The 19,253-nt window shown below is 43.4% G+C and overlaps 1 protein-coding gene across 1 annotated transcript; it reads left to right on the top strand.

Moving 5' to 3' along the window:
• The first annotated feature begins 1,727 nt into the window (after window positions 1-1,727).
• LOC116504484 (zinc transporter ZIP5-like) lies at window positions 1,728-18,455 on the top strand. Its single transcript, XM_032211498.1, is given in 11 exon segments — window positions 1,728-2,027; window positions 5,540-5,976; window positions 7,819-8,041; window positions 9,410-9,584; window positions 11,430-11,599; window positions 12,089-12,224; window positions 14,793-15,044; window positions 15,352-15,405; window positions 15,408-15,431; window positions 15,863-16,050; window positions 17,495-18,455. Coding segments are annotated over 10 exon segments (1,797 nt in total). The 5' UTR covers window positions 1,728-2,027; window positions 5,540-5,554; the 3' UTR covers window positions 17,648-18,455.
• The last annotated feature ends 798 nt before the right edge of the window (window positions 18,456-19,253 follow it).

Here is a 19,253-nt window from a genome sequence, read left to right as displayed (position 1 = left end):
AAAACTTCCTAATAGTTACTCTGTGTTCCCAACAGCTGTTACTTTCCTTTTTAAAGATTCACATTCAATGTGACAATTGTTAAGAACTGGCACCTGCAGGCTAGGAGTTGCCAGCTGCTTTTTAATCTTCCCTACACACAAAAATATATGAATTTTAATCTGGCTAATATGCTATAAAATATTTATTTTAATTTAGCTTAATGTTTGATAAATGGTTAAGTTTCAATACAATAGTCAGTTCCACCTGGAGATCCCTCTGCGTTGAGCTGTTTTATTGCAGCATTATATGTTTAAATGAGTATAATAATACCCTGAAGCAGGCTCCCAACAAAATCTTGATATCACTTCAATTGGAAACTTTTATTTCCACTGTTGCCGGAATGCTAGAAATATCACAACGGGAGGACAAATGTTGCCAAACAAATAGAAGAAACAAATCTGCTTGTTCCCAAGCCTTTTATAAAAACATACTTATGCAAATAAAAACTGACCTTTAATACATCCTGTTTGGCCACAAACAGAGCTATCTGAATTTTTTTTGAGTGGCCTGCTGGGTTGCAGATGAACCATTAACTCCTCCAGATAAATCAATTAGTGGCTTGCAAGACTAGAAACAAACAATATCCCCCCCCCTCCCACTTTGAAAGTTATTGTTTGGCTCCATGGAACAGACACCTTAGAACGGAAGGAACTTGCAGCCCTCCAAAGAATTTTGGACTACAACTCCCATCATTTTCTTTATCCATCTACTAAGGGAGTGGTTCCCAAACTTGGCAACTTTAAGACTTGTGGACTTCAACTCCCAGAATTCTCCAGCCAGCAGAGTCCACAAGTCTTAAAGTTGCCAAGTTTGGGAACCACTGTACTAAGGGATAATGTCCCTAGGCATAATGAGAACTGCAAATTACCAATAGTTTATTGGGAAGTAATTTCCATGCCTTAAAGCAGCGTTTCTCAATCACTGCAATTTTAAGATGTCTGATGTTTGCTGGGAGTTGAAGTCCATACATATTAAGGCTGCTGAGGTTGAGAAAAACTCCCCACTCCTGGGGGAAGGATACTGCAAAATCTCCAGTTCCTCCCAGATCAGCTGGGACTCGGGAGGCAGAGAATAGATGGGGATGGGGCCAGCCAGAGGTGGTATTTACCAGTTCTCCGAACTACTCAAAACCTGCTGAATTTCACCCCCGCCCCTTAATCCTATCACTCTTTAATCAAACAGGTAGTTTCTCTGAGCAATTGAAAAGGGGGATATATATAAAACAGACTCAGCCACAATTGGCTGTCATACAAACAGCCATCCACATTTATTTTATATGAACTGCCTTTGGAAATGAATAAAGCTGGCTACCTCATTTTTCTAGCCTGCTATCTACCACATAAAGTCCTGTGGGCTACAGACATACAGCCTCTCTGGAACAGTGGCCCAGAATTAACACATCTGGGATCCATTGGCTGGAGCAAAGCCATTTTCCCTAATGGTCAGAGAGCCCTGTATCTGTTGGAAAAACTGAAAGGGTAGCTGTACACATGGACAGAGATGCATATTTACATTTTGACTGATTGCTCAATTCTTTTCCCACTCCTTGTCATTGCCAGATCCACAAATAAGGTATTGGTTCCTACTTATCTCTCTACATTTCTGGGGAAAGTCCAAAAATCCTCTAATGCCCCCAGTTCCCACCTGTTGTTTTTACAGAAGGAGGGGCCAATGCAGGCCCACCTACTCTGCTCCAAAATAGTCCACCCATCCATCAGGCAGATCCAAACCCAGACGAAAGCAAAATTGCTCCAATTAAAAGGTCTGATACCTGCCTCTGTCTCTTAAAATCAGATATTATTATTTGCTCTAGGGTTGCTGTTTGACTTGGTGCTCAAGGCAGCCGGAAGAAGCAGGCACCAACCAAGACGTGCAATTATCTACAAGCATCTCATCTGGATCTCCATTACTCAAGATATTCAAAACGGTCGAAGGCTGGTCAGCAATTCCAAATTTTATCCTAGCCTGGGCATCGTGAAAGGGTCAGGTACTTTGATTACCTTCTTTAAATGTTTGCTTTGGCGTTTTTATGTTTGCTTGTACAACTTTGTAGCTGTTTGCTAGAAGACTCATGAAATCTCTAGATCACAAAGGATTGTACAAAGTACTGTCCCCTTACTTATTTTGGTTATAATTGTAGCCAAGAAATTGATGCACGAGGAAAAGGTCTCCATTTAAAAATCAGTCTTTACCTCCGCTTTGACTTTGCAATCCAATGTATGGCTTCTTATACTGCACCAAGCCATATGATTGTAGTTTCATTTGGCTTAACCTGGTCTGCGAAGGGAATCCCATTGAGATGTATTAAATCAACTTTCATAAACATGACCTTGTGGGGAGGAAAACTCTATGGTTGCAGGTTGACTAAATATCAGACACGTGTAAATATAGGTCAGCTCATATGACCACTTTGAATATATGTGATTTGTGGGGGGGGGATTAAAGAAGCAAAACATTATTTTTACCCTGTTCTCAATAAGTTACTTTATTGATTGGCTATATCCTCCTTTCAAAATTCAAAACTTGAATTCTGTAAATTAGTCATTAATTTTGTATACTAATCAAAAAGAGGCAGAGAGGTTCAAGTCTCAGCCGGTTAAATTGGTGACACCCCCCAAATCAGATCAAAGGAAATTGGATTTTTAATTTAAAGTTGGAGAAATCAGGTCAGGGTAGTGATGTAGAGTCACTCTGTGAGAGGCGGCACATAAATTTAATAAATAAATAATAATGAATATAAATTTCTAAAATTCTCCATGTAGTGCTACATTAGGAATATTATATGCAAATATTAGGAACACCTTACACCAGACTCTGCATTACTTGATAATTCAAAAAGAAATTGAAAAAGAAAAAAAAAGATGATTATACTGGGATTTACAGTTATATACCCAAAGGAGACAAGGGGGAAGTGGCCCAAAAAAAGGGAAATAGCAAAGGTGGGATCAATGGGGAAAGAAGGGGGGATACTAAAACAACAAAAATAAAAAGGAGAAAAAAGATTGGAAAGGGAAAATACAGGAATTTTAAGATCAAGAAAAAGAAAAAAACTAAGCAAATGGGTAGAGAGAAGAGAATACAACAGAAATGAAGTTCCTGAGAGACTAAGAGAAAATGGTTGAAAGGAGGAAAGAAAGAAAAGGATTTATTAGTAGAATAGAATGAAATTTAATAAATATAGCCAACAGTATATATTCAATACAATGTCAGGGATATAGATTAAAATAGTTTTTTTATCTGTAATATAGATTACTTGTGGATAACTACTTAAATGAAATGTTTATTATATAAAATTAAACTTGAGGATATGTGTTATCAATAGTAAAACAAAATAATAGATGAAAATGATATGTTAAATTTGATTAATTTTGAGAGGCAAATAATGATATTGTCTATATATTAAGAAAAAATTAAAAATTAAGTGGGAGGATATGGAATAAAAATAAGATGACTGAAATGTAAAATGGAAATATGATGCAAAGTGTACTATGCATAATAGAAGATGTAAAAGGTGGGGAGGATCAGGACAACACTTTGATAATAAAAGAAGTTAAAATATGTAACAAAAAAAAAACTTTGCTTGAAGACAATTCTAGATCCAATATCAGGCTAGTTTTAACTTATGAAATCCTTCATGGCTTAGCACCAGGATACTTTCAAATCATCTTCCCATCACTTGCCCCCAGTTCCTGCCCACCTAGCAGTTCAAAAGCATGCAAATCTGAGTAAATAAATAGGTACCATTTCAGTGGGAAGGTAACAGCATTCTGTGCACCTCGGTGTACAGTTATGCTGGCCACATGATGACAGAAATGTCTTCGGACAATCCTCACTCCCTCGGTAGGAATCGGAGATGAGCACCCCCTTTTAAATCAGAAATGACTGCACAAGGGAAGCCTTTATCTTCATCGTCACACAGATAGCCCTCGATTTGCAACAGTTTATTTAGTGACCATTCAAAGTTACGATGGCAGTGAAAAAAATGAGTTACGGCCTTTTTTCACACTTATGACCAATGCAACATCTCCATGGTCATGTGATCAAAATTTGGGCACTTGGCATCTGACTCATATTTATGATGGTTGCAGTGTTCCAGGGTCACGTGGCCATGTTTTGTGACATTTTGACAAGCAAAGTCAATGGGAAAATCCAGAGGTGGGTTCCATGTTCTGTTACTGCTGGTTCGCTCAGTCATGCGCTTCAGGCACGCGCTTGCTTGATGCGTGCTGCCCGCACATGCACAATAGTAAAAAATTGCTTCTGTGCATGCGCTGAAGCAAAAAACAAGATGGCGCTGCTATAGGTGCCGCCGATAGAACCGGTTCGGGGGTGTGGCCGGCTGAGTTACTACCTACTTGGCCGAACCGGTCCAAACTGGTAGGAACCCACCTCTGGGGAAATCAGATTCACTTAACAATTGTGTTACTAACATAGCAACTGTGGTGATTAATTTAACAACTGTGGCAAGAAAGAGTGTAAAATATGGCAAAATTCACTTAACAAATGTTTCACTTAGCAACAGAAATGTTGGGCTCGATTATTGTTATAAGTCGACGACTACCTGTATTTTCCATATGGAGCCTTGGATAGCTTTTTTGATTGTGGCAGCATAGAAACGTGTAAAATAGACAAATAATTATCAAGATTTAGTTACAAGCAAAAATGGATATGAACTTTGAGGAAATAATTGAGATGTTTGTTGTGCAAGCCCAAAGCCTTTGAGATCCTTCAAGAAATCCTGTCCAGAACAGATGCTTAGAAGGTCTCTCCTACTGCACTGGTTGAGAAGAGGACAGGATGTAGGTCCTCTTGCAAGTTCTCTTCTTAACCGGTCATGGCAAGGATTTATCTACCCTAACAGATGTTAGCAAATAGCCATCTGTTTCTTATGAAGCCCTATTAGCCTTAGTAAGACCACACCTAGAGTACTGCATCCAATTTTGGTCTCTATAAAAAAGATGTTGAGACACTAGATAAAGTGCAGAGAAGAGCAAACAGGATGATTAGGAGACTGGAGACTAAAACATATGAAGAACGGTTACAGAAACTGGGCATGCCTAGTCTACTGAGAAGAAGGACCAGGGGAGACATGATAGCCGTGTTCCAATATTTGAGGGGCTGCCACAGAGAGGAGGGGGGGGGGTCAAGCTATTTTCCAAAGCACCTGAAGGCCAGACAAGGAATAATGGATGGAAACTCACCAAGGAGAGATTCAACCTAGAAATAAGAATATTTTTTCTGACACTGAGAACAATCAACCAATGGAACAGAAGTTGCCTTCAAGAAGAGATTTTAAGATTTTAACTGGAAGCTTTTAAGAAGAGATTGGACTGCCATTTGCCACAAATGGTGTAGGGTCTCCTGCTTGGGCAGGGGGTTGGACTAGGTGACCTACAAGGTCCCTTCTAACTCTGCTAATCTGTTAAGATCTGTGGATAAATGCCACAGCTCTGAGACTGTGATTCTCCCTCAGGGCTCAGAGTTTTTTTTCTCTTTCAGTGCAGGCCCCTGTTGATGGACCAGCGGATTCTGAGATCCCCTCTGGCCAGATTCTGCGTGGCTTGGCTCTCCCTGCAGGCCATATGCCGTTTTGTCCAGGGTGAGCCGCGTGACTTGCTGGCTAGCGAAGTTGCTGGGCCTCCGCTGGAAGACGCCACCCAAGAGCATGGTTACTACCTGCAGCAATTGTTTCGGCAATATGGTGAGAACGGCACTTTGTCCTTCGAGGGTCTGACCCGCCTCCTGCTAAGCCTGGGGCTGGGGAAGGTGCAGGTGGTGGAGATTGAACACGAGGAACTGGGACACGGTCATGTCTCCCATCTGGACATCCTTGAGGTGCAGGAGAACAAGCACCTGCACTCCCACTCGGCACTGGATCACATCAGCAAGACAGAGCACGGGGCCAAGACTCAAGTGGAGACTGTCACCACCACCAGGTGGGACCATTTTAAAGACTGGAAACATCTAGCGGGCAAAAATGGCTGCACTGGGGAGGGCTTGTCCATTGATAAAATACCTTTCCAAGTTAGCATGGGCAGTCCCCAAAGATCCATTTGTTGGAAAGTAAATGGGAGGGTTCTTTCCCTCCCCCCGTAGCCTTTCCAAAGGATTTCAGGCAGGGGTGGGCTGCTGGGGATTCGCAGGGGTTCGGGAGAACCTCTAGCTAAGATTCTGTGCAGTTCGGAGAACCCCTGAATCCCACTCCTAGCTGGCCCCGCCCACCCTACCCCTCCCAGGAATCACCATGCGGCCCATTTTGGATGCAGGTAAGTGCAGGGCCGTGTGCAGTGTCTCGGGGAGGGCAACAAACAGGCCTATCGGACGTTTAGGAAGAGAGCCTTCTCCAGAGGGCCTCCAAAGCCCAGGGAGGGCAAAAACATCCCCTCCTAGCTGTGGTGCAGGTGGCTGACTAGGCCACGCCCACCATGGCCATTTCCACCCAGCAACCGGGCAGAGAATCCCTTGCTAAATTTTTTGAACGCCCACCCCTGGAATTTTCAGGGTAGCTTTGCCTTGTTGTTCTGGGCAGGTTGGATGTACTTCCAAACAAAGCATCTGGACCTTGTTTGTTTGCTAAGAATACCTCTGTGGCGCCCAGAGATAAATCAAGCTGGTGCTAAGGGTTGGTTCTTTATTTCCCGCTGCTTTATTTATTCTCAAGGAAAGAATCTGGATAACATGTTAAAATCAGGTGGGGCATAGACCCAACCTGGCAAGTGCCAAGCGAGGTCTGTGACAAATCAGCCACCCTGATTCCGACAGCGTAAGGGAAAGATCCTTTCGCTTGTACACAATGGGAAATTGCCAGCGCATATTTCCATTGAAGAATGAATTAATTAAAGCATGGTGTTTGTTTGTGTTCTTGATCGGCAGCTAACATCTTGCACAGCTTCTAAGTCCAAGCAAAATAAACATATTGCTAGCCTCAGCATTCTGATCTTGCTGAACCAGGCAACCTGCTGAAATGGGGCTGTTGAAATATTTTTTGTCTTTCAAGAAGCCGAGAGCTAGCAATAGTAATAGGCCTGCTTCAACCACTGCAAGAGAAAAAGGAAGTGAACCAGCAGCTCCTCTGTCAGCCATTGATTCAAACAATTTGGGCTAACATTACATTGGGGGGAGAGAGATAAATTCAGAAAAGATAGAGGTAGTCCTCATTTAGCAACCACAACTGGAGTTAGCAACTCAGTCATTAAGCAATGCAGTCACTAAACAAAACTGCTATCGTGCTTATGATCTTACTTCAGTGGTTTTTTTGGCTTTACAGACCTCTATAGTCTGTGAAGGAGAGAACTGGGCACAAGGTTATATTTTCGCCACCCTTGTAACTGCCAAAGCTGCTGTACAGCAGTCTAAACAAGGACCACATATGTATTATTTGGTTAGATTTTATAATAATAATTAAGAAATGTCATGAAAGGAATGCAATGCACTGATTCTGCTTTCGACTAGGAAATCTCTAATGTCTCTTAGCCACAGACATTTGCTAACTCTTAGTCCAAACTGCCCCACAGGATAGCTGTGGGGAAGAACAGAAGGAGGGAGAGCTATGTACATCATGATAAACTCCAGGAATGAAAGTGAGGTATACATTGAAAATAATAATTATCTTCAAACCTGCAGCTTTGTGTGTTTTAGTTCTATTTCTCTTAGTTCATTTTTCTTCTTCTGATTATCTTCAGGGAGATTTAGTTAGCCTTACAGTATCAGAAAGCTTTCTTAACCTTTCAGTGAAATCTTTCCCTGTTGAGTTGGTGATGATTTCACGTGTCCTTCAGCCCAGGATTCTCTCCGCTGGATCCTGAACACCATACCCCGGTTTCTCCTACCATCCATGAGGTCAGCCATGTCCTCAAGCCCAGCTTTGGGCAAGGCCGAGGGAAATCTGACAAGGAGAAAGAGGGGAAAATTTTCATGTCTCCCCATGGACATTCAAAGCTGAACTTTCTGGAGGGAGTCATTTCCTTGGATCATTCTGTCTTCAATCACCTGCATGAAGATGTAAGAATTGGAGAGCAGCAAGTATACTGACCATCTTGGGCTGGCAGGGAAGCAATTATGCTTTAAGGGATAAGTGTTGGTGGGAGTAGGGAGATTACAAGTTGTATTTTATAGACTGAAAGATAGAAAATTAGTCAAGATTCTTTGTTATACTGGGCACATGTTCCATTTGGAAAGAACTCATATATGTGCTTGAAATGGGGCACTCACAGCTCAACACCTATGGATGGTAGCCAGTGGTGGGATTCAATTTTTTTTACTACCAGTTCAATGGGCGTGGCTTGGTGGGCATTGCAGGGGAAGGATACTGTGAAATCTCCATTCCCTCCTCACTCTAAAGGAAGGTTACTGCAAAATCCCCATTCCCTCCCCACTCCAGGGGAAGGTTATTGCAAAATCCCCATTCCCTCCCCACTCCAGGGGAAGGATACTGTAAAATCTCCATTCCCTCCCCACTCCAGAGGAATAATACTGTAAAATCTCTGTTCCCTCCCTGCTCCAGGGGAAGGATACTGTAAAATCTCTGTTCCCTCCCCACTCCAGGGGAAGGATACTGTAAAATCTCTGTTCCCTCCCCACTCCAGGGGAAGGATACAGTAAAATCTCCATTCCCTCCCCACTCCAGAGGAAGAATACTGTAAAATCTCCATTCCCTTCCCACTCCAAAGGAAGGATACTGCAAAATCCCCATTTCCTCCCGATAGCTGGGACTCAGGAGGCAGAGAATAGGTGGGGGTGGGGTGAGTCAGAGGTGGAATTTACTGGTTCTCCAAACTACTCAAAATGTCCACTAGTGGTTCTCCAGAACTGATCAGAACCTGCTGAATACCACTTCTGATGGTAACCTATACATGACCTTTAGGCTGCATCTGGTCTTCAAGCTAATGATTGACAGAAACTTGGTTATCACCAGCTATCCCCCAAAATAGATGGCTAGTCACACCAATGCAACCAGACATCTGTTTTCAAAAGCCATCCTATAAAACAGCTATGTGCCCATCCTTATAGTCACATACAGACACCACCACACTCACGTACAAAACACAATGTTGCACAACTGGCGTAGAATCCTACCTCTGCTTTTCAGGAATGCTGAGTTTTTCTGTAGCTCCCAGAAAAAGCACAACATATTTCTGATTTCCCACACTATTTCTGTTACTGTAATTCCTCTCCCAAGCTGGGCAATGGTTTTTTTCCCCCTCTGCTCAGGAGTCTCTCCCCCATAAACAAAAAATTGGATAATGGATAATTGTAGTGGAAGTGTGTTTTGTCCTGGTTGGAGAAGGGCCACAAGACCATTTTAGTCCCATTACTCATTTACTCATTACTCACAATAAACAGCCTTCTGGGTTCTTCTTCTCTCTCCAGTGCCTCAATGTGTCTCAGCTACTTGTCAATTTTGGCATGAATACCGTTTCCAAAATCACTCCAGAACAGTTCACCCTGCTGTGCCCAGCCCTGCTCTACCAGATCGATAGCCGTGTTTGCATCCAGCACTTGGACGATGTGACTTTCGACACGGCCGGGAATTCCCTCTGGATTGGTAAGCCCTTCCGCCCTTCTCAAATCACGTCTCCAGTGAGGTGGGCCTGGATGAGAAGCAAGAGGCGGAGTTAGTGATGTCACGGGAGGAGGCATGGTCAAAATTGTCCCCCTCCATTTTACTGGTAGTCCTCAACTTATAACAGTTCATTTCAAATTTACAACGGCACTGAAAAAGTGACATGACTGTTTCACACTTAGGACTGTTCCAGCACCCCCATGATCACATGGTCAACATTCCGGTGCTTGGCAACTGACTCATATTTATAACAGTTGCTGTGTCCCAAGGTCACACGATCATCTTTTCCATCCTTCTGACAAGCAAAGTCAATGGGGAAGCCAGATTCACTTGAACAACCGTGTCACTAATTTAACAAATGCAGTGATTCGCTTAACAACTGTGGCATGAAAGGCAGTAAAATAAGGCAAAATTCACTCAGCAAATGTCTCGCTTAACAACAGAATTTTGGGGGCTCAGTTCTTGTCCTAAGTCAAGGACTACCTGTACAGCTTGAAAGGGGAATAGGAGGGGTGGGGAAAGCAAAATGTTTCCAGGCCCAACCTTGAAGACACCCAAGTTGGGGCATTCATTTTGGGTGGCTCAATCAATGATGTGATTTTTGAGGCAGGATGTTTATTATTGTTGTTTGTAGTTTGAGGAAATGTGTGAGGTTGCAGTTGGTTTCCTACTTCCACTTCTACCCTTAATTTATCAAAAGGAGTAGCTGAAGATTCTGGGTGGGGCAAATCGTAAATTGGGTGCTGTGGGAGGGGGCACGTCACGGGGTGGTCACACAACCTTCTCAAGAGAGTATATTTTGTTAGAAAAATAAACAAAATGAGTAATATATTATAAATTTGAACACAGGGTAGACATTGCAGAAGGTTCAATTTACTGCTATATAAATGCAGTAGTAATGTTAGTTTGTGCTCTGCTTGTTTTATCCCTCCCTTTTCCCAGGCCACAACTCCCTCCATCATTCAGCATGGCTTCCTTTCAGCTTTCAGTTCTTTCCTTCTTTTTTTACCGTTCTCTCTAGTCTTGTAAATAACTCCAATTTCTTTGGGAAGCCCACACTGCTGCATACTTATTAAAATAGGTAAAACAATATTCTACACCCTCCATTCAGGCCACTCAAATTGTTCCTCAGAAATCCTATGGAATATAAGAGAAAACGTCTCCCAAATCATACTCAAGTCTCCATTTTGCCCAAGTCTTTATTCAATTACTTCTTGATTCAACTTTTCTTTCACCAAACTGGTTTTTTCCCAACATCCTCAGCCTCCAACCTATTTCTAGGAGTTATTTTAAGAAGATATTTTTCAGACTATGAGATGCACTGGACTAGAAGACTTAGAGGAAGACAACAAGGAAAAAAATAGTTTTCGGCTTCTGCACATCATGTTTTTGTCGTTGCTGGCCCCCAGAAGCACTACAGGCCAAAACCAGGCCATTTTTGGCCTCCTGAACCTTCACGCATCCCATTTTCGCCACAAATGTGCCCAGTTTTGGCTGCAGATGCTTCTGGGGGTCTGGGGAGGGCAAAAATGCGACGCAAAGAAGGTTCAGGAGGCAAAAAATGAGTCCATATTCGGTCTATAAGGCGCACTGAAATTTCACCCACTTTTTTTGGGGGGGAGTATGTCTTATACTTCAAAAAATACAGGTAATTACTTGTGCCTTCACTTCTCTCTTGTGAAGAAACTATCAATTGTAATCTGTAGAGAGAAAGTATTCTAGTCCTTGCATCCCAGGGAAGTGTAGCTAATAGGGTCACAATTATGTGCAACATGCTAGTTTTAGAGCTGTGTTTCTTATTCTTGTCATTCTCTATGCTTTCCACAGGCCTGGGCTGGGGATTTTTGGCTATCACCCTGACCAGCTTGCCCTCAGCACTGGCCATCATCTTGGTGCCCCTACTCAGTGGAGAAATCTTCCAGTTCCTCCTGACTTTTCTGGTGGCGTTGGCTGTGGGGACATTGTGTGGGGATGCTTTGCTGCACCTCTGGCCACACGTATGTACCATCTCTCTTTCTTCCATTTGGGGTACAATTGTCCAGAGGTAAGTGGGTACCATCCAACCATCTCAACCTCATACAGGGAAGCCCACCTAAGATGTTGGGTTTCTGTCCTCTTCACATCATTCTCAACAATATCTTGTCCTCTTTGATCCCGCTGTTTTTAATGAAGTATCTCCTATATTTCAACTCAGTGAATACTCCTTGGAACTTGCTGGTTTGCCTCTCTTTTAGTTGTTTTCTTGACAACAGAATTTCCCATCATTAATGCTATTGTTAAACTCAGCGGGACTTGCTCCCAGGTGATTAGGATCAAAGTGATGCCAGAACCAAACAGTAGAGCTGAACTCCTGTCATGTTTCCATGAAGAACAAATGTGGGGATTTTTGCTCAGATCTTTCCAGTCCTATTTTAAGGTGGTTTAAAAGGATTAATCCCTGTTCTGAATTCTTCCTTTCTCTGCTCAGAACAATTGTTTTCATTCAGGCACAAGTGAGCTCCCACGGCTTGCTGTCCTCAGAAGAAGATGGCATTCTGAAGGGTCTATGTGTCCTAGGAGGCATTTACTTTCTCTCCTCACTGAGAATCTCATGGGAACCCTCAACCAAATCGTGCAAAGTGGGTAAGAGGTGCACTGGATTATAACACTCCTCAGGGCAGGAAAAGATTCATATATATTCAAATATATCATATTCATATGCTAATCCAAGTCAAACAAGCAAAATGTCTTATATGCTAAGGTTTCCCCTAGAACCATGATGGCAAGCCTATGGCATGCGTGCCACAGGTGGTGGGCACACAAGCCGTTGCCCCAACTCAGCTCCACCACACATATGTGCGCACCTCCCGTCGCCCAGCTGATTTTTGGGTCTCTGCCATGCATGTGTAGGGGGGCGGAGGTGCATGTGGGAGATGCACGCACATGTATGGGGGCAGTGGGGGGATATGTATGTGTGCGGGGCGAGGGCAGCATGGGGGGTGGCACCCCTGTAGCCTGTTTGTAGTCCCAGGAAGCTGCAGGAGGCCTACTAGGCCTAAAACAGGGTGCAAGGAGGTGAGGTGCCTCCCCCCTCCCCATGGCCCATTTTTGGGTCCCAGGAGGCTGCAGGGAGGCCTCCTAGGCCCAAAATGGGGTGTGGGGAGGGTTGCACACACATGCAAGGGGAGCGAGGGGGGGGTCATACGGAGATCACACACACTGCGCAGGGAGCATTGAGTGTCGCATGCACATTGCATTAGGGTGCGGGTGCATGCTCTCACATACATGCGTGCTTTTGGGCACGGCGATGACAAAAAGGTTAGCCATCACCGCCCTAGAACGAGAAAATACATCTCTGAACTATGGCCATGTTATACTTCTGGCCTCCATTACAAGGAGGACTATATCCTCTGGCATCATTAGGATGGGGTTCAAATCTCAATATGCTTTAAAAAAAAGTTTGCTTTTACTGGACAGAAACGGACCGCTGGAAAGCAACCTGAGCAATCGTCTACTAAGGTGGATGAGAATGACGCAGAGAGGGACATTGCATAGTGAGTTGTGAATTACTTAGTACAGTACTTCAAATCCATATTAGTATTTTGGTAGCTTTACATTCTATTTAGGCAGGGAAGATGTGGTCTCCTAGAAATCTGGTTCAAATGAATTTATGTGCCATGGTTCAATGATTATAAAACTTTGAGGCCCACTTGAATAAATGCATTTACATGCTTTTAAATATATAAAATATGTATTTGAGTGGAAGTCTTTTCTAAGACCTCTTTCTTCCTTCTGTCCGGCTATTGGATAGATAGCTGAAAATTGTCTCAGCAATCAGTATCTAGCATACGCACTGGTACTAGTTGTCCCTTCGGAATTGTGATTCAGTTTTGTATCTAGCTGACATCATGTACCTGACAAGAAGCTGTTAGTTTTAGATAAAGTTGCCTAAATTGTGAGATGGGCAGTAAATAAATTTGATAAACAAAAAGCCAAATAAATAAATAGTTAGGTTTGAGGAGGTTTTTAGAAGCGAATCTGTGAATTCAAAGACATAGAAGCAAGGAACAGCAATAAATATATTTAGAACTGAGAGAAGAAACAAAAAATGATTTGTAACACGAAGACACTAGTAGGTAATATGTTTCCTGTATTCCACAAATGATCAGGGATTATTATAGACATGCAATCCCCCATAATTGTGAAGGGCCATTTTCATTCGGTAGATAGAAGTACTGAATAGGGCACAGGACCAGACGACCTACGGTATTGCCTGTCCCTAGGATATTTATCCATCTACCAGGTCAATAGTATGGGCACAGTCCATTGGTTCCTTCCCTCAAATATTGTCATCTAATGGGAACTAGGAAGCATGACTTTTCATGGCAACCCTTGCCCTTGGAACACCTTCCACCTGAAGTTTGGCAGGGCTCCACCTTTAATCTTTTGTAATGTCTTAAAGACTGGATTTCCCCCCAGGCTTTGGAAGAAGATTAGATGATAGCACATTAACACAGATTGGTGCCACATTAAAAAAAAAAATGTTTTCTGTTTTAACTGTTATGTTTATAGTTCTAAAAATCATTTAATATGGTTTTAATCTTTGATTGGGAGCCACCCAAGATTTGGCTGAAAGATGGTGACCATATAATGTTTTAAATAAAACAAGATGGCCAGAGAGTGGAGCTAGTGGTAGAGGACAGGCAGCATCTGTGTAGGTCCAGAATCATCTAAAATGATCAATTGCCATCAGTACAATCAAGGGAGGAATACTGTCTTCACACAGCAAATGGCAAGAATCTGACCTGTGTCTTTGCTCAGTCTCTCTAGGTCCTAATGGATTGCTAGTGGATTCAAAGGTCTAACATGTTTCCCTGAAACTTAGTGCCTTTATTCAGGAGTGCCAATGGCGGCCTGAGCGCTCTGCCAGTGAAAAATGGCTCCCAAGCTACGTTTTTGGCTGCAAACGGCCTCTGCCAAGCGAAAACAGAGATTGGGATGGCCACGTGAGCCTGTGGGCCAGATCTAAGTGCCCCACTGCTGGATTCGGCCCCAGGCCTTGGATTTTGACCCCTTGCTCTAGAGAATGTGCTTGTTTGGCAATGTTCTCAGTTTCCTAGGCTCTCAGTCACCGTTCTAAGATCTTAAGACGTTAAAGAGGCAAGTTAAACAGCTTCTTTTTTTTTCTTTTAATTTGGTCTAAACTTTCAGGTGCTGAATGCAGAGTCGAGAGTGGCCAGAAGAGGACACTGGAAATGTATATGGCGAAGTCCAAGACTCGCTCCATTCAAATTCGCAACTCAGAAGATCACAGGACAAGCCTGGAGAAGCAAAGAGAAGAGATAGATCACCATGGTCACTCCCACAGCCCAGCTGGGACTCTCAAGGCTGGGATAGCTGACATCGCTTGGATGGTTATCCTTGGGGATGGGGTACACAATTTCACAGATGGATTGGCAATAGGTCAGTGATTTCTAAGCACGCCTTGCTCCCATCTTGCGACAGAAATGCAAAATATCTCCTTCTCGCAGAACCTTTTCTCAGGACCTTAAGGTGGCATACTTAGCACTCCCACTTCCTGCTTTTCCTCTCCTCCACAACCGTATGAGGGAGGCTGGGGTGAGAGGAAGTGACCATCCCACAGTCACCAGGGAACTTCTATGGCTGAGGGTGACCTAGAACCTGGAACTTCTCCCTCCTAGCCCACACTGCTACACCACGTAGGTTCTTTTTGACTTACATGCCATGCTACACTGTCCTTCTTCTCTAGGGGCTGCCTTCTCGGATGGACTCTCCAGTGGCTTAAGCACTATGTTGGCAGTCCTCAGCATGAACTTCCCCATGAACTGGGTGAGTGAACAGGGGGATAATCTGCTTCAGGGCTATCCGATCTTTTGCATGTCTTGTTTTCAAGCTGGCTAAAAGCACCATGGAAAGTAACAAGTACCAGTGTTTCCCGAAAATAGACAGGGGACTTAGTTTCTTTTGACCCCCGAAATAGTCCTTGGCCTATTTTTGGGAAGTCTTATTATTTTTGAGGTACAGGAGGCAGCGAGGGGGGTCACCTCATGGCTGCTGCGTGTTGCAATATTTTCAGGAATGGCTTATTTTCAGGGGAGGGCTTATTTTAGGCATGCACTCAAAAGCCTGATTGGCTTATTATTTGGGAGGTCTATTCTCAGGGAAATAGGGTAATCCTCCCTGCCATGACAGGTTCATGCCTAGACATGCTGGCTTTTAGAGGAGTTGAGGTAGCCGTAACCGTTCTCTCTCTTTGGCAGGAGACTGTGTCCTAATCCGGGCGGGCATGCCACTCCGATGGGTGCTGTTGTTTAACCTGCTGTCTGCTTTCCTGGCTTATTGGGGCATGGTGTTAGGGACAATTGTCAGTCAGAGCACTTCCCAAGTCACTCCCTGGATCTTTGCCATCACAGCTGGTGTTTTTCTTTATGTAGCTCTGGTTGATATGGTAAGGACCATGTTTCATTTCTCTCTGTATGGTACAAGTCTTAATTTATTTATTTCGACCTGAACTTTTCTTGAGTGGTGGGTATATGCGTGAGTCTTCCCTAATTTTACGTTTATGGTAGTAATGAAGAAAGAGTGGTTGGCACCAGAGGGCTTAAGTGTACCCACTGAACTTTGTAAGCCTCTCTACTCCAAGTCCAACCATCACAATGACACTTGGAGATCAGAGAATGTTAAATGTTCCTTCTTACTTATTGCCTTCCTTCCTTACCCTTCTTTATGGAAAGCACAAATTGGTGTTTTAGTCTAACAATCCTATACTTAAATTGGGAGAGAGAAAATGATGTCCAAATTGCAGGGGGATTAAAATGCTTTTCAAATCTAAAGCTTTAGCCTCAACGAAGCAATGGGAAGGGGACATGCACAATTTGAGGATTTTTTTGATCCTTGGTGCATCTGATGCTGATTCCTACCTACTTCCATCTGCTGTAGCTTTTCAAGATCAAGGGAAATATGAGGTCAAGTTTCCCTCTGAATTCATAGCATCTTCTCTCTGAGATTTTAAACCATTTATTTGGAATATTAATGTTTCCTCCTATCCCCCAAATACTATAGAAGTGTATTACCAAAGCTTTTGGGTAGAAAACAGAATCTGGGTGCTTGTAATAGAACAGGAAAGGTAGATCTGTAACTTCAGACACTTTGCTTCTTATTGTTCCTTCCTTTATAAAGGTAAAGGTAAAGATTCCCCGCACATGCATGCTAGTTGTTTCCGGGTCTAGGGGGTGGTGCTCATCTCCATTTCAAAGCTGAAGAGCCACCAGCTGTCCAAAGACGTCCTCTGTGCTCATGTGGCCCGCATGATTAAACGTGAAGGTGCACGGAACACTGTACCTTCCCACAAGGTGGTTCCTATTTTTTCTACTTGTATTTTTACATGCTTTGAATTGCTAGGTTGGCAGAAGCTGGGACACGTAACGGGAGCTCACTCCATATGCAGCGCTAGGGAATTCAAACCACTGAACTGCTGACCTTCTGATCAACACGCTCAGAGTCTACCCACTGAGCCACTGCATCCCCTTCCACCCTTATAGACTATAGGGAATGAGAATAAATCTAAAAGGATAATGTAGGGCATCTGTGAGGAATTAGGGCTTGTGACTTCTAAAATCCAAACTGCAGGTAAATTTCAGAAACTGCCTCCAACCTACATGGCAATTTCCTTAGAAAACATCTTGAAAATCTCCTGGCGGCATGAGTGGCCCTATGAATGTTTTCACGAGGAAAACACCCGGTACCAAATTGCTTAAAGACGCAAGTAGCCCAAAATTTCAATGTTTTGTTTTTGCATTTGCTGTGGCTGACTTCTTACGGGCAAAGATCCTGTCAGTTTGTACTAGACTCTGAATGCTGCCAAGGTGATAACAGCTGGTTGTTTTCTCTAGCTACCTGAAATGTTGCAGTGGCATTCTACCAGCAGCAAAAAAAGATCCTGCAGACACTTCCTTCTCCAGAACCTAGGATTTCTCAGTGGAGGTGGCCTTATGCTCTGCATTGCTCTCTTCGAAGAACACATCAGTGTCCGCATGAATGAGTAGGGCATTTCAAAAGGAATTCCCAGCTGCAAGGCAAAAAGCACTCCCGGCTCCATTGTCAGTTATGACTGTCTTCTTTCCTGGAGCTGAAAAGGCAGCTGTAAATTCCTTCACTGCAATTGAGTAATCCAAGGAAGTTGGAGAGGCGAACAAAAGAAAGTTTGGGAGAGTGGGACAAACTCTTTTGCTGACTGCCCCGATCCTGTGTTCATGAGTATGGTGGCAGTAAAACTTTGTGCCATGAAAATTTATGTCTTGATTCAGCCTGCTTGACGTTAAAAAATAAAGCAGGTTGCCACTAAAATTAGCATGCTGAAAACCCATTATATTTTGTTGAATGGAAGAGGGGGCAAGTTGTCTTAGGAGAGAATGGAGCTAATTTAAATGTATTGTTTTAACATAATGTAAAATTATTTTAAAAACCGTACCTATTCTAGGTTGATTCTAGTACGGTACCAGGTACTCATGGTTCCTACTGCATTTTGGTTAAATAAGGGTTTTAAAAGCAGCAGTTATCCCAGGTTAGAAATCTGGGTCTTCAAAGACACAAACACCCAGTTAAACCTGAGGCAGCATCCAAGAGGAGCTTGAGAGTAGTTGTCTGTGATGAGAAGGGAGGACTCCTGTAGGTATATGCATAGGACAAATATAGAACAGAGAAGCTAGATAAGGGCCACCTTTTTCCAGCTACAAGAGGCAGAAACAGGAAGATGCTCGGACACCAACCCTGCATTAATGTCTCTTCTGAAGGAATCTAAGAAAGTCCCAGCAGGAGAAGCAATAAAAGCCCTTGCTAAAAGGGCAGATGAAACTTGTCTTTCAGTTTTATTTTTTCAGCGGCATTCCTTGACACTACCGGCATTCCTTGACACTACCGATAAGAATATCTGATAAATGTTTCTGCTGGGGGACACTTCATAATACACTGCGTTAAGGTTGCTGGAGGCAACGGGGAAGAATCTCAATCTCTTAAATCGGGAAACTTCCAAAGTCTCCAGCACAAATTGTAAAGAACAAGACTTCTAAGATGTCAAGGAAGGGGCCAGCAGTGTCGGAATAAATAACTGCAAAAGGCATGAAAGATAATACATTGTACTTGAGAGACCGCCTACTGCCAATTACCTCCACTAGACCGATCTGATCGCATCGATTAGGCCTCCTCCGAATTCCATCTTCCAGCCAGTGCAGACTGGCAACTACCCGGAAGAGAGCCTTCTCGGTGGCTGCTCCGACCCTCTGGAACGAATTCCCCATGGAGATTCGGACCCTCGCCACCCTCCAATCTTTCCGCGCCGCTTTAAAGATGGCTGTCCGGCTGGCCTGGGGTTAAGATTTAACCCCACCCGAATTGTGTGACTGTTGTGCCTTCTTTTAATATGTTGTATTGTCTCCATGTTTGGAATAATGTTTGTCTTGCCCCCCTACCCTTCTGAATTGTGAGCCGCCCTGAGTCCCCCCAGGGAAAAGGACGGCATACAAATAAAGGAAAACTAACAAACTAACAAACTACATGGGAGAAAGCAGCTGAGGTACAAGTGGAGGACTATCCAAGTGGCCCATTTTAGAGAGGGGAAACTTTTCTGATAGCCACAGCCAGAACATTGTTAAT

Source organism: Thamnophis elegans, chromosome 2 (assembly GCF_009769535.1).
Source record: "Thamnophis elegans isolate rThaEle1 chromosome 2, rThaEle1.pri, whole genome shotgun sequence".
Taxonomy (NCBI): domain Eukaryota; kingdom Metazoa; phylum Chordata; class Lepidosauria; order Squamata; family Colubridae; genus Thamnophis; species Thamnophis elegans.
Note: the sequence above shows the minus strand (reverse complement) of the source record. Positions and strands in the feature narration are given on the sequence as shown.